Here is an 18,941-nt window from a genome sequence, read left to right on the forward strand (position 1 = left end):
GAAACTGTAATTCAATAACATAACTAATTATATTGACTAGGTCCAACACTGATATAACAGTGTGTTTCCTGTGTCCTGCAGATGTCCAGCAGCTGGTGGTGGTTAAAGAAGAGCCTCTCCCTGACCAGCAGGAGTGGAGCACCAGTCTGGACCAGGAGGACCCAGAGCCCCCACCACACATTAAGCAGGAACAGGAGGAACTCAGGATCAGTCAGGAGGGAGAGCAGCTTCAGGAGCTGGAGGAGGCTGATATCACCAAGTCCACTTTCACTCCTGACCCTGTGAAGAGTGAAGATGATAAAGAGAAACCTCAGTCCTCACAGTCTCATCAAAGACAAACTGAACACATGGAAACAGAAGCTGATGAAGATGACTCTCGAGGATCAGAACCAGCCAGGAACTCGGATCCAGAGAGCAGTTTACAACCAAAGACTGAGGACCACACTGGAGACTCTTCTGAAGACACTGATGATTCTTCTGAACCTGACACTGAAGACAGTGCTGATTGGAAGGAGACCAGAGAACCTGCCTCAGGCTCAAACTCACTGAAAAATAGACAAGAATCTGTCAGTGATCCCCGACGTAGTGCTGAAAAGAAACCATTCAAATGCTCAGTCTGTAAGAAAGCTTTTAGATATAGAAGAGATCTAAATCAACACATGAGAATCCATACAGGAGAGAAACCACACAGCTGCTCGGTTTGTGAGAAAGCTTTTTCACAGAATACACATTTAAAGAGACACATGAAAGTCCACACAGGAGAGAAAGCACACAGCTGCTCAGTCTGTAAGAAAGCTTTTTCACACAGTAGAAGTTTAAAGGAACACATGAAAGTCCACACAGGAGAGAAAGCACACAGCTGCTCAGTCCGTAAGAAAGGTTTTTCACTGAGTGGAAATTTAAAGAAACACATGGTATTCCACACAGGAGAGAAACCACACATCTGCTCAGTCTGTAAGAAAGCTTTTTCACGGAGTGGAAATTTAAAGGAACACATGAGAGTCCACACAGGAGAGAAACCACACATCTGTTCAGTCTGTAAGAAAGCTTTTTCACAGAGTCGAAGTTTAAAGGCACACATGAGAGTCCACACAGGAGAGAAACCACACATCTGCTCAGTCTGTAAGAAAGCCTTTTCACAGAGTGGACGTTTAAAGGAACACATGAAAGTCCACACAGGAGAGAAAGCACACAGCTGCTCAGTCTGTAAGAAAGCTTTTTCACTGAGTGGAAATTTAAAGAAACACATGGTATTCCACACAAGAGAGAAACCACACATCTGCTCAGTCTGTAAGAAAGCTTTTTCACTGAGTGGAAATTTAAAGAAACACATGATATTCCACACAGGAGAGAAACCACACATCTGCTCAGTCTGTAAGAAAGCTTTTTCACAGAGTGGAAATTTAAAGGAACACATGAGAGTCCACACAGGAGAGAAACCACACATCTGTTCAGTCTGTAAGAAAGCTTTTTCACAGAGTCGAAGTTTAAAGGCACACATGAGAGTCCACACAGGAGAGAAACCACACATCTGCTCAGTCTGTAAGAAAGCCTTTTCACAGAGTGGAAGTTTAAAGGAACACATGAGAGTCCACACAGGAGAGGATATATACAGCTCCAATGTTTGTGACAAAAGATCTAAATGGCATGGTCATTTCTAAAGGCACAAGTGTGTTGGTCGTCAGTCCTCACAGCTTAATGACATTCAAACTGAGGATAAGGGAGAGGCAGAGCCTCCAATCAGCAGCTCAGCTGAACACATGGAAACAGAAGCTGATGGAGAGGACAATGAATAAGTCTTATGACAGTTCACACATGACAGAAATCTGTCTGACTGGATTAACATTGTTGTACAACATCCATATAAGACTTAAATGAACTCCATCTTTATCAACATAAGTGGACAATATGTTTAATGTTTTTGTCATTCTGATTTATACGTTAACCACTGACTGTTGATGAACCATTTTATTTGGATTCAGGGCTCCAACTTTCCATATAGATATATAGGATGAATTAATGTATTGTTCTTTATTTCTAAATGTTTTGTATCATTGCTATCCTGTTAATGATCCCTGTTTTACATAAATGTACCTGTTATCAGAGTGTTTTTGCTTCTGTAACTGTAAGGGAATACATAATCCTATTTTGTATCCTGATGACCTAATGCCATAACATGTAATACGTTACTCACTAAGCCTGTTTTCACCCATCTGCAACAGATTCACTAATAATCACAAATGTTCATTTCTTTGACCCCTTGGCTCGACTATTTCTTGTTTAATAATCGGTATATCTCCTCAGGACCAAGTTCACGTGTCCTGCCTTTCACCTGCTGATCACCCACTGCTCATTTAAGGTGGACTGACCTTTACAATGGACCAGCTAGTCTTAGTGTCTTAATTCAAACGTTTTGTAAAATGACGCAAGACCAAAAACGTGCTGTTGGGCTGTGTGCTCTCTGCAGGACGGTGTCTGTACTCAAAGATTGTTTATGGTATGAGAGCTTCACTCTGTTTTTGTTGTCCAAACGACGCCAACAGAGCGATACATCTTCTTTCCAGCAGATGGCATAAATGTTACATCATCCAGTTCAACTGTCATCCACATATTAATGATTCAAAACAGCAATGTGTAAGATATGGCTATCAATTGACTCGACTTGTTGGAAAGCTAAAAAAGAGCATGAAAGAAACATTTCAAAGGAAGCCAAAGAGAATCCGAAACTTTTTATAAATATGCCAGAAGCAAGCTAAAAGTCAATGCCACAGTCGGAGATCTGAAAAAGGCTAATGGCAGCCTGGCTCAAAATGACAAGGACAAAGCCGATACACTAAATTCCTTCTTTGCTAGTGTGTTCACAAAGGAGGATACCTCATCAATACCAGACTTCCAGGACAGACCATTTACAGTAATACTACACTAAATAAATTGGACTTCACATCTAAGGACTTACATAAAAAACTATGGAACTTAGATGCCTCAAAAGCATCAGGACCGGATGGCATCTATCCCAGGATTCTCAAAGAACTGTGTGACGAACTAGATAAACCCTTACTTACTATATTTAAAAAATCGCTTGATGAAGGTGTGGCACCACAGCCTTGGAAGGATGGTCATGTAACTCCTACAATGGGGCAAAAAAGTATTTAGTCAGCCACCAATTGTGCAAATTCTCCCACTTAAAAAGATGAGAGAGGCCTTGTAATTTTCATCCTAGGTACACTTCAACTATGAGAGACAGAATGGGGGGAAATAATCCAGGAAATCACATTGTAGGATTTTTAATGAATGAATTGGTTTTCACAACACTCAGGGCATCTTAATATTTAAAAACCTATCAATGTGTTATACCAGATTAACGAGAAGAATCTCAGCTAACTGACAATACGAACCATTTTTACAGAAACAAAACACAAGTCTCACAAGAAGCGTTAGCATTAGCCCTTAGCTAAAACGGGCAGATGCTACTTCCGGTGCTAACTAACAAAAACGATCTTTAAAACTTAATATTTTCTGCACAAACTACTTATCATCTGAAAGCTGATACTCCATAGATTATTTGGTTATAAGTATCATCACTGTAGGACACAAACTTACTGAGCTAGCAGCCAGAACAGAGAAGAAAAAAACAACAGTTTTCAAAACCATAACAATAATTATGTCTTACCGTTGCTGTTTTGTGATCAAAGCTCGTGTTCAAGGGAATAAAAACGCTGCTTAAAGTTAATCCAATGTCTCTTAGTCACTTTAGAATTGTTCCTGATAATCTATCATTACATTCATGGCAGCAGAGTAGGTATAACGTTTCGCAGTCCCGAGCTAACGCTGTCTCACGTGCTGTTTACGCAAACCTATCTCAACTTGACGTAAGTGTTTAGCGGGACTCACTAACTGTCACTCGATTCTATTGACTCTAACGGTTCAGAAAAGGTGTCAATCACCCAAATCGACCAATGGGTTCCAAATATATGATCCTGCGTAGTATAAACTACGCCCGCTCCGGCTCCATTACGCATTACGCAGCCAGAAGGGAGAGCTTCACCACAGAGCAGCTGCTAGAGATGCTAGCTGACGATAGCTATGATCATACCAGATGACTCTTCGTCGGATGATGAAGATCTCCTCCAGCCAGACCTGGATCCGGACAGTAGTGACTCGGATGTTGAACTTCCACCACGGGAAAGGTATGTAATCTCTCTGTTTTTGTATATTACTTGTGTGTTTGGTGAAACTGCGTGACAGTGCTAGCTTAGCCAAGAAGCTACAGGAATGATTAGGCAAAATGCTAAATAGTGTTACTTGTCTTTTTGGAGTTACATTTTCTAAAGGAATGGCCAGTGAATGAATATATATATGTGTTTACTTATTTATTTGGTGTAATATTATTCAATTATTGTCATATATTATCCTTTTTATATATTACTTTTGTGTTTGGTGGAACTGCATCACAGTGTTAGCTTAGCCAACAGGAATGATTAGCCAAAATGCTAAATAGTGTTACTTGTCTTTTTGGAGTTACATTTTCTAAAGGAATGGCCAGTGAATGAATATATATATATATGTGTTTACTTATTTATTTGGTGTAATATTATTCATTTATTGTCCAATATTATCCTTTTTATATATTACTTTTGTGTTTGGTGGAACTGCATCACAGTGTTAGCTTAGCCAACAGGAATGATTAGCCAAAATGCTAAATAGTGTTACTTGTCTTTTTGGAGTTACATTTTCTAAATGAATGGCCAGTGAATGAATATACATGTGTTTACTTATTTATTTGGTGTAATATTATTCATTTATAGTCCAATATTATCCTATAAGTATAAGCCAGTGAATTAATCTAATCTCTTTGTTTTTTCACATTTGTTAGATGAGGTGTGACCCCAGCAGGACAAAGCCACACACCCAGAAGACTTTCAGGGAGCAGCTTGCTGCAGAATTGTTGGAGTTTGCTGAAGGCCCTGCTGAAGGCCCTGCACCTCCTCCACCACCCCCTCCTCCACCACCCACATGCATGTCTGAGTATTATGAGGAAGATGCCACCAAGGTCAGGAAGAACTGCGGGAGGTGCCTAGATGCTGGACTCAAAAGGGTGAAGACACCTGTGTACTGCAGGAAGTGCCAGGTCCCTCTGTGCTTCACTGTCAAAAGGAACTGTTTCAGGGAGTGGCACGACCTAAATCCTGGAACATTCAGGTAGGTATAAAGTTCAGGTAGGTATAACATTTGCGAGTGTTTATTTAAAAAAAAAATACTTGTTTGTATATACCTAGTGTGATTTTATTGTATAGTACGTTGGTTAAAATGGTTTGTTTTTACATGCCGATTGTGTGTTAGTAAAATGTTTGAAATAAATCTGCCCCAGTTGGAGTCAAATGTTACCTATGTTCCGGGTTTTTTTATTGTGCAAGTACACCTACACAATGACCTACAGTGTAGTTTTATTGTATAGTGCGTTGATACAGTTACATACACACACAGCTACACTTACACATACACACCTACACATACCCACACAGCTACACTTACATACCCACACAGCTACACTTACACATACACACCTACACGTACCCACACAGCTACACTTACATACCCACACAGCTACACTTACACATACACACCTACACACACACACACACACACACACACACACACACACACACACACACACACACACACACACACACACACACACACACACACATTTTTTTAAGAAATGTTTTTGTTTTTTTTGGGTGGAATGAATACCTATAGTGATGATTCAATATAATACAATAATTTGTATAGTCTGGTACCTTAAAAAGGTCAAATGGCACTGATGGAACCAAATGTGCCCAAATGTGCCCAAAGCTTATTCCGCCTGGACTTTATTTACATAAACCTCTCTAAAAAGGTCAAATGGCACTTGTTTTGCCTCAATCTTGATACTTGGTACTTATTATATGTTATACTTTGGATTCCTAAAGCTTTTAGGTTACTAACCCATCATTCAAGGTTGATCTTCACTATAAGTAATGGGTTTTCTTTAGGCGGAGACAGGAATTTACATTTTGTTGCTATGTTCCATCTAAATTTACTCTGACACAGAAACATCTATATTGATTCTGACACTTCTACATCCAACTCACAGATGTAACCTTGCTTGGACAACAACAATTATTCATATAAACCTTTTAGAATTGAAGTAGTCATTTGTTCTGGGAATGTCATTTTCGAGCCTGAAACCTGAAAAACAGGCTCGGGGTTTAACAGGTTAAGCCAGTACATGTCCAGGCCCGTCTGAAGTTTGCTAGAGAGCATTTAGATGATCCAGAAGAGGATTGGGAGAATGTCATATGGTCAGATGAAACCAAAATAGAACTTTTTGGTAAAAACTCAACTAGACGTGTTTGGAGGAGAAAGAATGCTGAGTTGCATCCAAAGAACACCATACCTATTGTGAAACATGGGGGTGGAAACAACATGCTTTGGGGCTGTTTTTCTGCAGAGGGACCAGGATGACTGACCAGGACGTGTAAAGGAAAGAATGAATGTATCGTGAGATTTTGAGTGACAACCTCCTTCCATCAGCAAGGGTATTGAAGATGAAACGTGGCTGGGTCTTTCATCATGACAATGATCCCAAACACACCGCCCGGGAAAAGAAGGAGTGGCTTTGTAAGAAGCATTTCAAGGTCCTGGAGTGGCCTAGCCAGTCTCCAGATCTCAACACCATAGAAAATCTTTGGAGGGAGTTGAAAGTCCGTGTTGCCCAGCGACAGCCCCAAAACAAGGACTTTTTAAAGTAGAGACACTACATACTGATATACACCTGAACATCAGCAGGAGAGGACTCTTTAAAGTAGAGACACTACATACTGATATACACCTGAACATCAGCAGGAGAGGACTCTTTAAAGTAGAGACACTACAACTGATATACAGCTGAACATCAGCAGGAGAGGACTCTTTAAAGTAGAGACACTACATACTAATATACACCTGAACATCAGCAGGAGAGGACTCTTTAAAGCAGAGACACTACATACTGATATACACCTGAACATCAGCAGGAGAGGACTCTTTAAAGTAGAGACACTACATACTGATATACACTTGAACATCAGCAGGAGAGGACTCTTTAAAGTAGAGACACTACATACTGATATACACCTGAACATCAGCAGGAGAGGACTCTTTAAAGTAGAGACACTACATACTGATATACACCTGAACATCAGCAGGAGAGGACTCTTTAAAGTAGAGACACTACATACTCATTTGAACCTGAACATTTGCATAATATGTGCTCTTTAAATAAAAAATAACTACTTAAATAATTGAATTAGTTTTTTATTCAAAGTATTTGCTGACTTTGGTTATATTGTTCATGTACGTTAACAACTACATGTATTTATTTACAATGGATCCAATAAGATCCTAAAGCCAGTTGAGTAGGACTTGAAATGTTTTTGCTCTATGAAACCTGATGTACTTATACGATTCTGTTTTCTTCCAGTTTGTATTTTGTTGGTCGAACGCACTTATTGTAAGTCGCTTTGGATAAAAGCATCAGCTAAATGCAATGTAATGGATCCAATAAAAGGATTTGCTCATTTGTTTCATATTATAAAAGGATGTGTGTCAGGGCTAGTTCTCATACTGATAATCATGAATACTATTTTCTAATCCCACTTTAGGATGTTGAACTTGCAACAACACAAATGGAGCCAATGGTATTGGGACTCTATCTCGTGAAACACGAAGGAGCAGAGCCCGGGGAACCACTTGCGGATGTTGGCGTCATCATCGAGGGTGTTGGAGTGCTGCGAGAGCTGAAATACTTGGCAAATCGATGGGCAGTGCTGCTTGGACTGATTTACAGCCTCAATCTGAGCTACCCCAAGGACCTGAAACATACATTTGAATTCATTCAAAAAGTATTGATGGGGGTGGATGGCAACAGACAAGTCAACCAAGGTGCAGGTTCTGAAAAACAGATTACAAGAGTAATCCCAAGGACAAAATACTGTGACAGTTCATTTCCATCTCGGTACATTCTCTCACACCGCGCGCCACACACACACACACACACACACCACACACACCACACACACACACACACACACACACACACACACACACATACCACACACTCACACCACACACACACACACACACAGAGAGACACACACCATTGTGTTTCTGCTTTTGAATTACTTGCGTACCTGAGGACATTTAGAGTGAAGGGACGAGACAATCCTTGGTTTTCTGCTGAACTGTCTAGTCTCCTACATGAGAGAAACAAGGCCTAGGCAAAGGCTAGGAGATCAGGCTCAGAGGTAGAATGGCTACGCTTTAGGCAGCTAAGGAATAGCTTCACATCGCAAATCAAAAGTGCTAAGTCTAAGTACTATCTGTCAGTAACCACAAAGAACCTGAATAATCCTGGAAAATGTTGGAAAGCCATAAAATCGATCTCCACCGGTGATATCCGTAATGAGCTACCTCCGTGCCTTACCAAAGCATCTGGCTCTATATCGGACAGGGCCACTATGCTAAATTGCTTTAATGAGCATTTTGTGTCCTGTGGCTCTCGTTTGATTCTGTCACTAACTCTGCTTCTGTGAACACTACAGTCTGTGACTCTGAACAACGTGTTTTGGAAAACCTTTTAGTTTTACTCCTTTTACTGTTGATGTTGTTCGTGAAGCTTTAACCAAGTTAGATCCTAAGAAACCGGCCGGCCCGGACAACGTAGAGCCTTTCTTTTTAAAGATAGCTGCAGATGTTATTGCTCCACCTCTCACTACTCTTTTCAACCTCTCTGTAGGAGCCACATATGAAGCCATTTCTGTGTTTGTTAAGATACATGTTTTTTGAGTCACTATAGGTGGTGGGCGTGTCATTGCATTGGGGTGGTGACGTTTGTGTTTATATCCGGTTGCTTTTACCTGTGCAGGTGGCAATAGATGGGGGAGTGAGCTAGAGAAGGACAATTTTTGTTGACCGCACGCACTCACGCAGGCACATACAAGGAGATACGTACATTCATATGGAATATTGCATTTTTGGAAAGCAAATAAAAGGTCCAACGCATACTGTGTTGGAAAGACTGAGTTTTTGCGCGTCCACAGTGTTTTTTCTCTTGTTTAGTCCCTCGCGGCACTTGGTTTAAGATTACTGCCGCAATATTAAGTCAACAAAAAAAGTTTGTACCACAGCGTGGATCTACGGAAAACGAAGATATATACGGAGATTCCTAGGATCGATCTGACAGCTGTGGAATTAAAAGGAAACATTGTGTGCTGTGTTCGCCGCTGTATTGGAGAGCGGATTAAGGAAACTTCAGCGTACTGCCGGGAGGATAAAGAAGGACTGACGGACAATCCACACAGCATCAAGAGCGAGCGGTATGTAACTTCTTCATTCATGCTGTGTAAATGTTTGTTAGAACACAGTGTGAATAAGTTACTGCTGCGTGTCCATTGGGGACTGACTTGTTGCTTGCGTGTGTTGGTTTGTGCCGCTAGAGGTTGCTTATTATCGGCAGCTGTGATATATTGAGCGTTCGGCTGAGTGGATTGGAGCTTGTGTTGGTGCATTCATTAAAACATTAAAAGAATATGTCAATAAGTGGAGCAAATTCAGATGTCAATGTGGCAAAAATGGATGAACAAAAGAGAGAGTCGATACTCACAGCCAAGGCTTTGGCAAATAAAATGGAAAAGCTTCAAAAGGAACGTCAATCAAAGGTTCACAAAATGAAAAGTGTGATTAAAACATTGAAGGATCTCATGCAAAGGGATGACAACACTTCACAAATACAAACTCAACTTGAGCATTAATTCAACTGGTTAATGAAACCACCCTGTTACACAAATCTGTAATTCCTCTTCTTCCTGCAGACGAACAGGAAAAACAAAATGTATGGTTTGCCAAGACACTGAAATGCATAATGGATTTAGTCGCGATGTCAAGCAATGGCTTTCTGGAAACTGGGAGACAACCGAGCAGCACCATTGCACATGTGCCCTCAAATGAGATATCTGATGAACACCAGCAAAGTAATGTCCTCATGTTTCAAAACACTCTGGGAAAAATGTTGAAACTTCCGAAGCACAAGATGAAATAAAACCAAGCGACAGTGTTTCAAACATAGGAAGCATTGTGTCTTGCAAGCAGAGCTCTGCTGGAACCAGGTCCAGTGTTTCAGCTACATCCTCATGCATCAAAGCTGAGGCTGACATGGCCGCTCTCATGGCACGACAAATGTTACTAAAGACAAGCATGCATTGGATGCACAAGAGGAAGAGCTCAGGAAAACAGAAGGAAGAGCTCAGGAAACAGAGGGAGGAACTGGAAATGGAAGTGGAAATAGCCGCATCAAGGGCTAAAATGAATGTGCTAAGACGCTCTGGAAGGTCTCGTGCTGCAAGTAACGCATCTGTGAGTCCCAATGGCATGAATTCTTATTTGGAAAGGGGACGAAAGTGTTACGTCCCCACTAAGGTCTAGGGGACCTGGAGACAATAACGTACAACCAATAATTATGAGAGAGTCAGAGTAAAGGTTGACAAAAGGTTTATTCCTTGTAACCTATCATATAATACAATTAAACAGAAACTCTCTGTTTGTGAGGAGGAGGAGGAGTCAAAGGATTGTGCCAAACAAAAGAAACAAGCATAACAAAACCAGGCCTATCTCTATAACTATCCTTTGAAACCAAACTCAAACAAAAAACCCTCACTAACTAACTACAAAGAATTTGACAAAACAATATACAGGGGTGGCAACAATCCGCTTACCTAGTGTGTCTAAACAATAGTTAGCTCGGTGGTGAGAAATGTACAGGGTACCCCAGACTTGCCTAACTCCTCCACCTCTCAACACAACACATTAACAAAGTTCAGATTATTCAAATAGCTTTAGTTGCTAAACACAGCCGTGTTCCTTCCTCAGCAACAGGCCCAGAGTGAGAGAGAGAAGACTTCCTGGGTGCCTCCTTTATGGTCGGCCCTGGTTGCTGATAGGCCAGCTGAGGGTGAGAGGATCCAATCAGCCATCAGACTCAGGTGCACAGGCAGATACCGATCAGCTGCTGATTAGAAGACAGGGAGAAGAGAGAAACACAGGAGGGAAAGAAAACCACACATGTACAGCCTGCCTGGCACGTAACAGCCACACTCAGTGCTGGAGCAAAAACATTTGTGCCTGACACAAACAGGCCTACAGGTGGCCAGTCTGACGCACAGTTTTCGCACAGAGAACATGAAGTAGCCAATGGACATCTGCAACATCAAGCCACAAGAATCTCAGAGGCCAATATACATCAAAGTTCAACACAATCACATCCACAGTTACAGCACCAAAGCAATCACCCAGCAGCACTGGCACCAAGCAGCGTGCTCAGAACCCATTACTTAATGTCTTAGAAAGACAAAATGAAATAACATCCATGTTGGTTCAGCAACAGTCTCTTTCTTTTCTGCCTAAAAGAGAAATTCAGATTTTTGATGGCTCTCCATTTCAATACCAAGCATTCATAAGAGCTTTTGAACACAGCATTGAGGAGAAGACTCACAATCCTAAAGACCGCCTGTATTTTCTCGAACAGTACACCAGGGGGCAGCCTTTGGAGCTTGTCAGAAGCTGTCAGCATATGGCCCATGACAGAGGATATGCCAAAGCAAAGGCTTTGCTACAGGAGCATTTTGGTAATGCACAGAAAATAGTTTCAGCTTACATGGAAAAGGCTCTTTCATGGCAGCCAATAAGAGTAGAAGATGTGCGAGCTCTGCAAGCTTACGGTCTCTTTCTGAGAGGATGCTGCAATGTCATGGAAGAGTTGGAATTCATGTGTGAGTTGAACATGCCTAGCAATATGCTAGCCATCATAAAAAAGTTGCCCTACAAATATAGGGACAAATGGAGAACCCTGGCCTATGACTTACAGAAAAGGCAGGGCCGGAGAGCTACATTCACTGATATTGTTAACTTCATTGAAAGACAGGTGGATATTGTGAGTGATCCACTGTTTGGAGATATACAGGATACTCCACCAGCAGCCAACAAAGATGTGAGGAAAGCTACATTTGAACCTCGTTCAAGGATGAGGGGAAGCAGCTTTGCTACTACTATTACGACAGCCAATAAAGTGGAACCTGGAATAAGAATGAAGGAGAGAGGCTCACTAGATACAAGTGTTTGCCTGTTTTGTGGAGGTGGACATACACTGGATCTGTGTTTTCAACTGGAAAGAAAGGCTCATAGTGAGAAAATCGCTTTCTTGAGGGAACATGGTGTGTGTTTTGGATGCTTGTGTATTGGGCACATGAGTAAAGACTGCAGGAAACGCCTCTCGTGCAAAGTATGCAGTCTGAAGCACCCAAGCATACTTCATATCTACCAGAAAGAGAAAGAAAATGACACAATGCAAGCTAAAGGAAAAGCTGTAAGCAGTGCTCTGATCTCCGTTCAGTCCAGTGGTCTTACAGGGGCCGGTGAGCCAGATTGTACTCTCTCCATAGTGCCATTCAAGTAAAGTCTAAGAAGGGACATGAAACAATCATAACATATGCCTTCCTGGATCCTGGGAGCTCAGCATCATTCTGCACGGAGCGGCTGATGAACAAACTGAATCTCAGGGGAAGAAGAACAGACATCTCCTTCGGACAATGGGTCAGGAGAAAATAGTTGGAAGTCACATTGTTTCTGACCTGCATGTGGCTGGATTAGACAGCAGTCATTATTGTGAGCTGCCTGACACCTACACCCAGAAAACTATGCCAGTTCATCTAGGCAACATTCCTCGTCAGAAAGACCTTCAGAGATGGCCACACCTGAAACATGTAATGATTACTGAGATTGATTCAGATGTGGACCTGTTGATTGGAACTAATGTTCCTCAGGCACTGGAGCCATGGGAAGTTATTCGGAGTGTAGACGGAGGCCCATACGCAGTCAAAACTATGCTGGGTTGGACTGTCAATGGACCTCTCAGAGGAGACAGGAGTAGTGAAATGACTTGTGGACAGCCAGATGTCACTGTCAATAGGATATCTGTTGCAAACCTTGAAGATCTGTGGAAGCAGCAGCTAAAGGCAGATTTCCCTGAATGCAGTCAGGATGAGCATGGGACCGTCAAGAGAGGACTGTCACTTTATGGAGTACGTCACAAAGTCTGCTAAGTTGATGGATGGCCATTACTGTATTGGCTTACCTTTAAGGAAAAGGGATGTTAGTATGCCAAACAACAGGAGAGTAGCAGAACAACGTACACTGAGCCTCAAGAGAAGGTTTGATAAAGATGTTTCATTTCATGCTGATTACACCGCTTTCATGAATGACATCCTTTCAAAGGGCTATGCAGAGAAAGTGCCAGTTGTGGATCTGGACGCAGTGACGGCAGGGTATGGTATATACCACACCACGGTGTATACCACCCAAAAGAAGAAAAAGATCAGGGTCGTATTTGACTGTGCAGCTACATTCCAGGGAACATCGCTGAATGCGCAGCTCCTACAGGGACCAGATCTTACCAGCACACTGGTTGGAGTCATGACAAGATTCAGAAAGGAACCTGTTGTACTCATGGCAGACATTGAAGCCATGTTCCATCAGGTTCAAGTACCAGCTGAGGATTCGGATCTGTTGAGGTTTCTCTGGTGGCCAAATGGAGATCATCATCAGAACTTAGAAGAGCACAGAATGGTTGCACATCTGTTTGGAGCTACATCGTCGCCAAGTTGTGCTAGTTTTGCCCTTAGAAAGTGTGCAGAGGACCATCGGGAGCAGTTCAGTCCCAAAGTAATCAACACTGTCCTGCACAATTTTCTATGTTGATGATTGTCTAACATCAGTGGTTTCAGAGGAGGAGGCAGTGGAACTCTATCATGACCTTTGTGCACTTTGTGCTCAAGGGGGCTTTCATCTCACAAAGTGGATTAGCAACAGACGTACCGTGCTTGCTGCTATACCTTCAATGGAGAGAGCGAAAGAAGTTAAGGATCTGGACTTGGATATGACACACTCCCTGTGGAAAGAGCATTGGGCGTACAGTGGGTGTGTTGAGTCAGATGTCTTTAGTTCAAGATCATGATCAAGGACAAACCCATAACCAGAAGAGGGATCCTTTCCATGGTCAGCTCAATATTTGACCATTAGGAATATTGGCACCTGTGGTCCTATCAGCCCAAGATGATTCTTCAAGACTTGTGCAGAAGAGAACTTGGTTGGGATGATATTATACCAGCCTCAGCTGCACAAGAGTGGAACAATTGGCTGAAGGAGCTCTGCAATCTCGAAGAGTTTAAAGTTGACAGATGCCTAAAACCGGTGGATTTTGGGGGAAGTGGACCTCTGCTCAGCTACACCACTTCGCAGATGCAAGCGAAGACGGCTATGGAACAGTGACTTATCTGTTATTACATAACATCAAAGCACAAGTGCACTGTGTTTTCATTATGGGAAAAGCTAGAGTGGCCCCATTGAAACCAATAACCACATCCCTCGAATGGAATTGAGACGGCTGCCGTGGTTGCAAGTCGTATGGACAAGATGTGTAGGAAGGAGCTGCAAATGCAACTTAAAGACTCCATCTTTTGGACTGATAGTACTTCCGTACTGAAGTACATCAGTAATGAGACATTAGTTTTCGAACCTTCGTCGCAAACAGGGTTTCAAAAATACGCAGCGTATCAAATCCATCTCAGTGGAGATATGTTCCACCGCAAGCAATCCTGCGCTGGGGCTTCCAGGGAGTCAAGTGGAAACGCTCCTGAAAGATGAACATGGGTGTCTGGACCTCAGTTTCTCACTGGACCTGAAGAACAGTGGCCTGGGAACCCTGATGGCTCTGAAATGGCACCAGAAGACCCTGAGGTCAAGATAAGTCTGAATGTGAACGCTGTGCAGGTTGAAGAAGAGATGGATGCTGTAACCCGATTGATCAATCACTTCTCTTCTTGGATCCACCTGAAGAAGACAGTTGGTTGGATCCTTAGGTTGAAAAACCTGCTGCTGTGCCTTAGTCGGAAGAGGAAGCAATTGAGTCTGACTCTTGCTCAGTCTGGCTTGAATAAGGAACAACAAGACCGAGAGATGAAAAAGGAAATGCAGACTATCAAGGCTCAGGTGGTCTCCGGTTTTCTTTCTATTGAGGACCTCCGGAAAGCTGAGAAAGAAATTATCTGCTTTTGCCAAAGAAAAAGGTTTCCTGATGAAATTAAAGGCTTGCAAAAGGGAGAAGGTGTGAAAAGGACTAGTCACATCTACAAGCTCAACCCAGTACTTGAAGATGGTGTTCTGAGAGTGGGAGGACGTCTCAGTAGAGCAGCAATGCCTGAAGAATCTAAACATCCTGCTATATTGGCAAAAGATCTTCACATTTCTGACATCATTCTACGGCAAGTACACCAAGATGTGGGACACGGTGGTCGTAACCACATGCTATCTAGCCTGCGACAAAGATACTGGATTCCTGGTGCTAGTGTGGCTATAAGGAAAACCCTGTCAAAATGTGTTGTTTGTCGGCGACTAAATGGAGCTCCAGGAATGCAGCAGATGGCAGATTTACCTCGAGACAGAGTTTCTCCAGATGAACCTCCATTCACTCGTGTTGGAGTTGACTATTTTGGACCTTTTGAGGTTAAGCGAGGAAGGAGTACAGTTAAAAAGTACGGTGTTCTCTTCACATGCTTAACAGTAAGAGCCATCCACATTGAAGTAGCTTCATCCTTGGATACAGATTCCTTTGTTAATGCTCTTCGACGCTTCATCGCAAGACGTGGACAAGTATTGGAATTACGCTCAGATAATGGAACCAACTTCGTCGGAGCTGAGCGTGAATTGAGAGAGGCAATAGAAGGGTTGAATATTTCTAAAATCAACAACACCCTCCTTCAGAAAGGAATAAAGTGGACTTTCAATCCCCCTACTGGATCCCATCATGGAGGAGTATGGGAAAGGTTGATCAGATCTGTGAGGAAGGTTCTGAATTCCAGCCTGAAGGCACAGAACCTTGATGAAGAGTGTCTTTACACGGTTCTTTGTGAAGCCGAATCCATCATCAACAGCTGTCCCATAACGAGAGCATCCACAGATCCCAATGACTTGGAAGCACTAACCCCTAACCATCTTTTGCTGCTAAAAACCAAGCCATCTTTTCCACCTGGACTGTTTCATAAAGAGGACATATATGCTCGTCGAAGATGGAAACAAGTTCAGTACATCTCAGACTTGTTTTGGAAACGATGGATTAAGGAGTACTTGCCTCTACTCCAGGAACGACAGAAGTGGTCAAATGTCAAGCGCAACTTCATACCAGGAGATATTGTGCTCATAGTCGACGACTCAGCACCTCGCAATTCATGGCTTACAGGAAGGATTGTACAAACCATTCCAGACAGAAGAGGACTTGTACGTCAGGTGCGAGTGAAGACAAAAACAAGCTATCTGGACAGGCCTATCACAAAGATCTGCCTTCTACAGGAAGCAGAAGAGCCGTGAGGAAATTAGTGAACTTGATAGACCTTGACATTGACGTTTTTTCCGATTTTTAAGTGATAGTAAAGATCACTCCTTCATAGGCTAACAAACTATATCTTTTTTATTTTATTTTCTATTTTTTGCCTAAAGAAGAAAAGGACACTTTGACAAAAGGACGTTTTATCCTTAAAAGTTTTTTCTTGATTGTCTCCTACATAATTTTCCAGTTGTGTAATTATTATGTTGATATAATTAGGGGCCGGAATGTAGGAGCCACATATGAAGCCATTTCTGTGTTTGTTAAGATACATGTTTTTTGAGTCACTATAGGTGGTGGGCGTGTCATTGCATTGGGGTGGTGACGTTTGTGTTTATATCCGGTTGCTTTTACCTGTGCAGGTGGCAATAGATGGGGGAGTGAGCTAGAGAAGGACAATTTTTGTTGACCGCACGCACTCACGCAGGCACATACAAGGAGATACGTACATTCATATGGAATATTGCATTTTTGGAAAGCAAATAAAAGGTCAAACGCATACTGTGTTGGAAAGACTGAGTTTTTGCGCGTCCACAGTGTTTTTTCTCTTGTTTAGTCCCTCGCGGCACTTGGTTTAAGATTACTGCCGCAAATACTCTCCCTCAGCACTAACACAATTCCAAAATTGTGGAAGTCAGCGTATGTCCTGCCTTTGCTGAAAGGAGGGGAGGCCACTTTATTAAATAATTATAGGCCAATCTCTAAGTTGTCAGTTCTGGCTAAGGTTCTTGAACGCCTTGTGAGTGAACAGGTAAAGGTGTTTTATGTACAAATGACATCCTGGCTAAACATCAGACAGGCTTCAGAAAGCAACACAGCACCATCACTGCCACAATGAAAGGGGTAAATGATGTGGCGAGGTAGTTTAGATAATAAGCAGAGTTGTGCAGCTCTATTTATTGACCTATCCAAAGCGTTTGACACCGTTGATCATCTCATCTTAAAGCAGAGGCTACTCAGTATTGGCATATCCAGCCTTGCAGTGGGTGGTTTGTGAACTACCTCTCTGAAAGGTCCCATGTGTTCACTTTGATGGGCTGTCTTCTGAGTGGTTAGACATTTCTAATGGTGTTCCTCAAGGTTCTGTTTTAGGTCCACTTTTATTCTCCATCTACATCAACAGTTTAGGTGAAAATGTGGATGAAGCTACTTTACATTTGTATGCGGATGATACTGTGATGTACTGTGCAGGTCCCTCCATTCAGGAGGCTGGTGTTAAATTACAGGCTGTTTTAACATTATTCAGACTCAGCTCTCTGAACTAAAGCTTCTTTGAAATGTTGATAAAACCAAGGTAATGCTCTTTTCTAAAGCTAAAAAGACACCAGAGCCTGTTTTAGATATTGTAACTACGCAAGGAATACAAATTGAAGTGGTTACCTGTTACAAATACCTTGGTATCTGGCTTGATGATTGTCTCACTTTTAAACGTCATGTCAATAACCTGCTTAAAACACTGAGGGTTAGGCTAGGTTTCTTCTACAGGAACAAGTCCTGCTTCTCGCTTGAAGCCAGGAAAAGGCTCTGTGACCTTTGACCTGTGCTGGACTCTGGGGATCTGGTCTATATGAATGCACCTGCCTATTGCCTGGTCAAGTTAGATGCTGCGTTTCACAGCGCACTGAGCTGTGTGACAAACTGTAAAGCATTAACCCATCACTGTACCCTGTATGCAAGTGCTGGTTTGCCTTCACTAACTGCACGGAGGCTCAGTCACTGGTACATTTTCATATATAAAGCCATGTTAGGGAAACTTCCATCCTACATCTGCTCCCTGATCTCACGGCGAATTGTAAGTGGCTACTGCCTGAGATCGCATGCTGTAGTTTTATTAAATGTGCCAACTGCTAGGACTGTTTTAGGGAAGATAGCTTTTAGATGCGCAGCTCCTCTGTCTTGGAATAGTCTGCAATTGAAATGGAAACTGAGCAATCTGGTGCCACTAAATGTTTTAAAGCTCGGTTGGATGCTACTCAATGGGAAGCTGTTGGTACCCGCTCATGTGGATAGTTATTGTAAATTGTAATCCCTGTAATGATGCTGTAAGATGTCCTTTTTGTTGTTCTGTTGATGTTTTATGTTTCATGTGGAACCTACTTGAGCAGGTCTCCCTTGAAAAAGAGATCAATGATCTCAATGGGATACACCTGGGTGAATAAAGGTTTGAAATGAAATGACTTATATTGATAGAGTAATTTGGATTACATGTTAAGTGAAAATAACACAATCCTACAACATAAACATAATTCATTTGTGTTAAGTAATTACAACCTGTGTTAGGTAAATCAGTGCAAACTTAAAGTAAATGCAACATCATTGTGTTAAGTAAAAACAACAATTTAAGTAAATTCAAATAACTGTTAAGCAAATACAACATAACATGATGTAGCATATAATTAAGGTACTTTGGTAAGATTACTAGTTTACTAGTCTG

General features: G+C 42.0%; 1 protein-coding gene across 1 annotated transcript; it reads left to right on the top strand.

The window, feature by feature from the left end:
- Window positions 1-229: 229 nt before the first annotated feature.
- Window positions 230-2,256, top strand: LOC139434668 (zinc finger protein 583-like). The gene has a single exon (XM_071204558.1). The coding sequence runs from the start codon at window positions 348-350 to the stop codon at window positions 1,659-1,661; it is 1,314 nt and encodes a 437-aa protein (XP_071060659.1). The 5' UTR covers window positions 230-347; the 3' UTR covers window positions 1,662-2,256.
- Window positions 2,257-18,941: the final 16,685 nt, after the last annotated feature.

Source organism: Pseudochaenichthys georgianus, chromosome 10, assembly GCF_902827115.2.
Source record: "Pseudochaenichthys georgianus chromosome 10, fPseGeo1.2, whole genome shotgun sequence".
NCBI classification, from domain to species: domain Eukaryota; kingdom Metazoa; phylum Chordata; class Actinopteri; order Perciformes; family Channichthyidae; genus Pseudochaenichthys; species Pseudochaenichthys georgianus.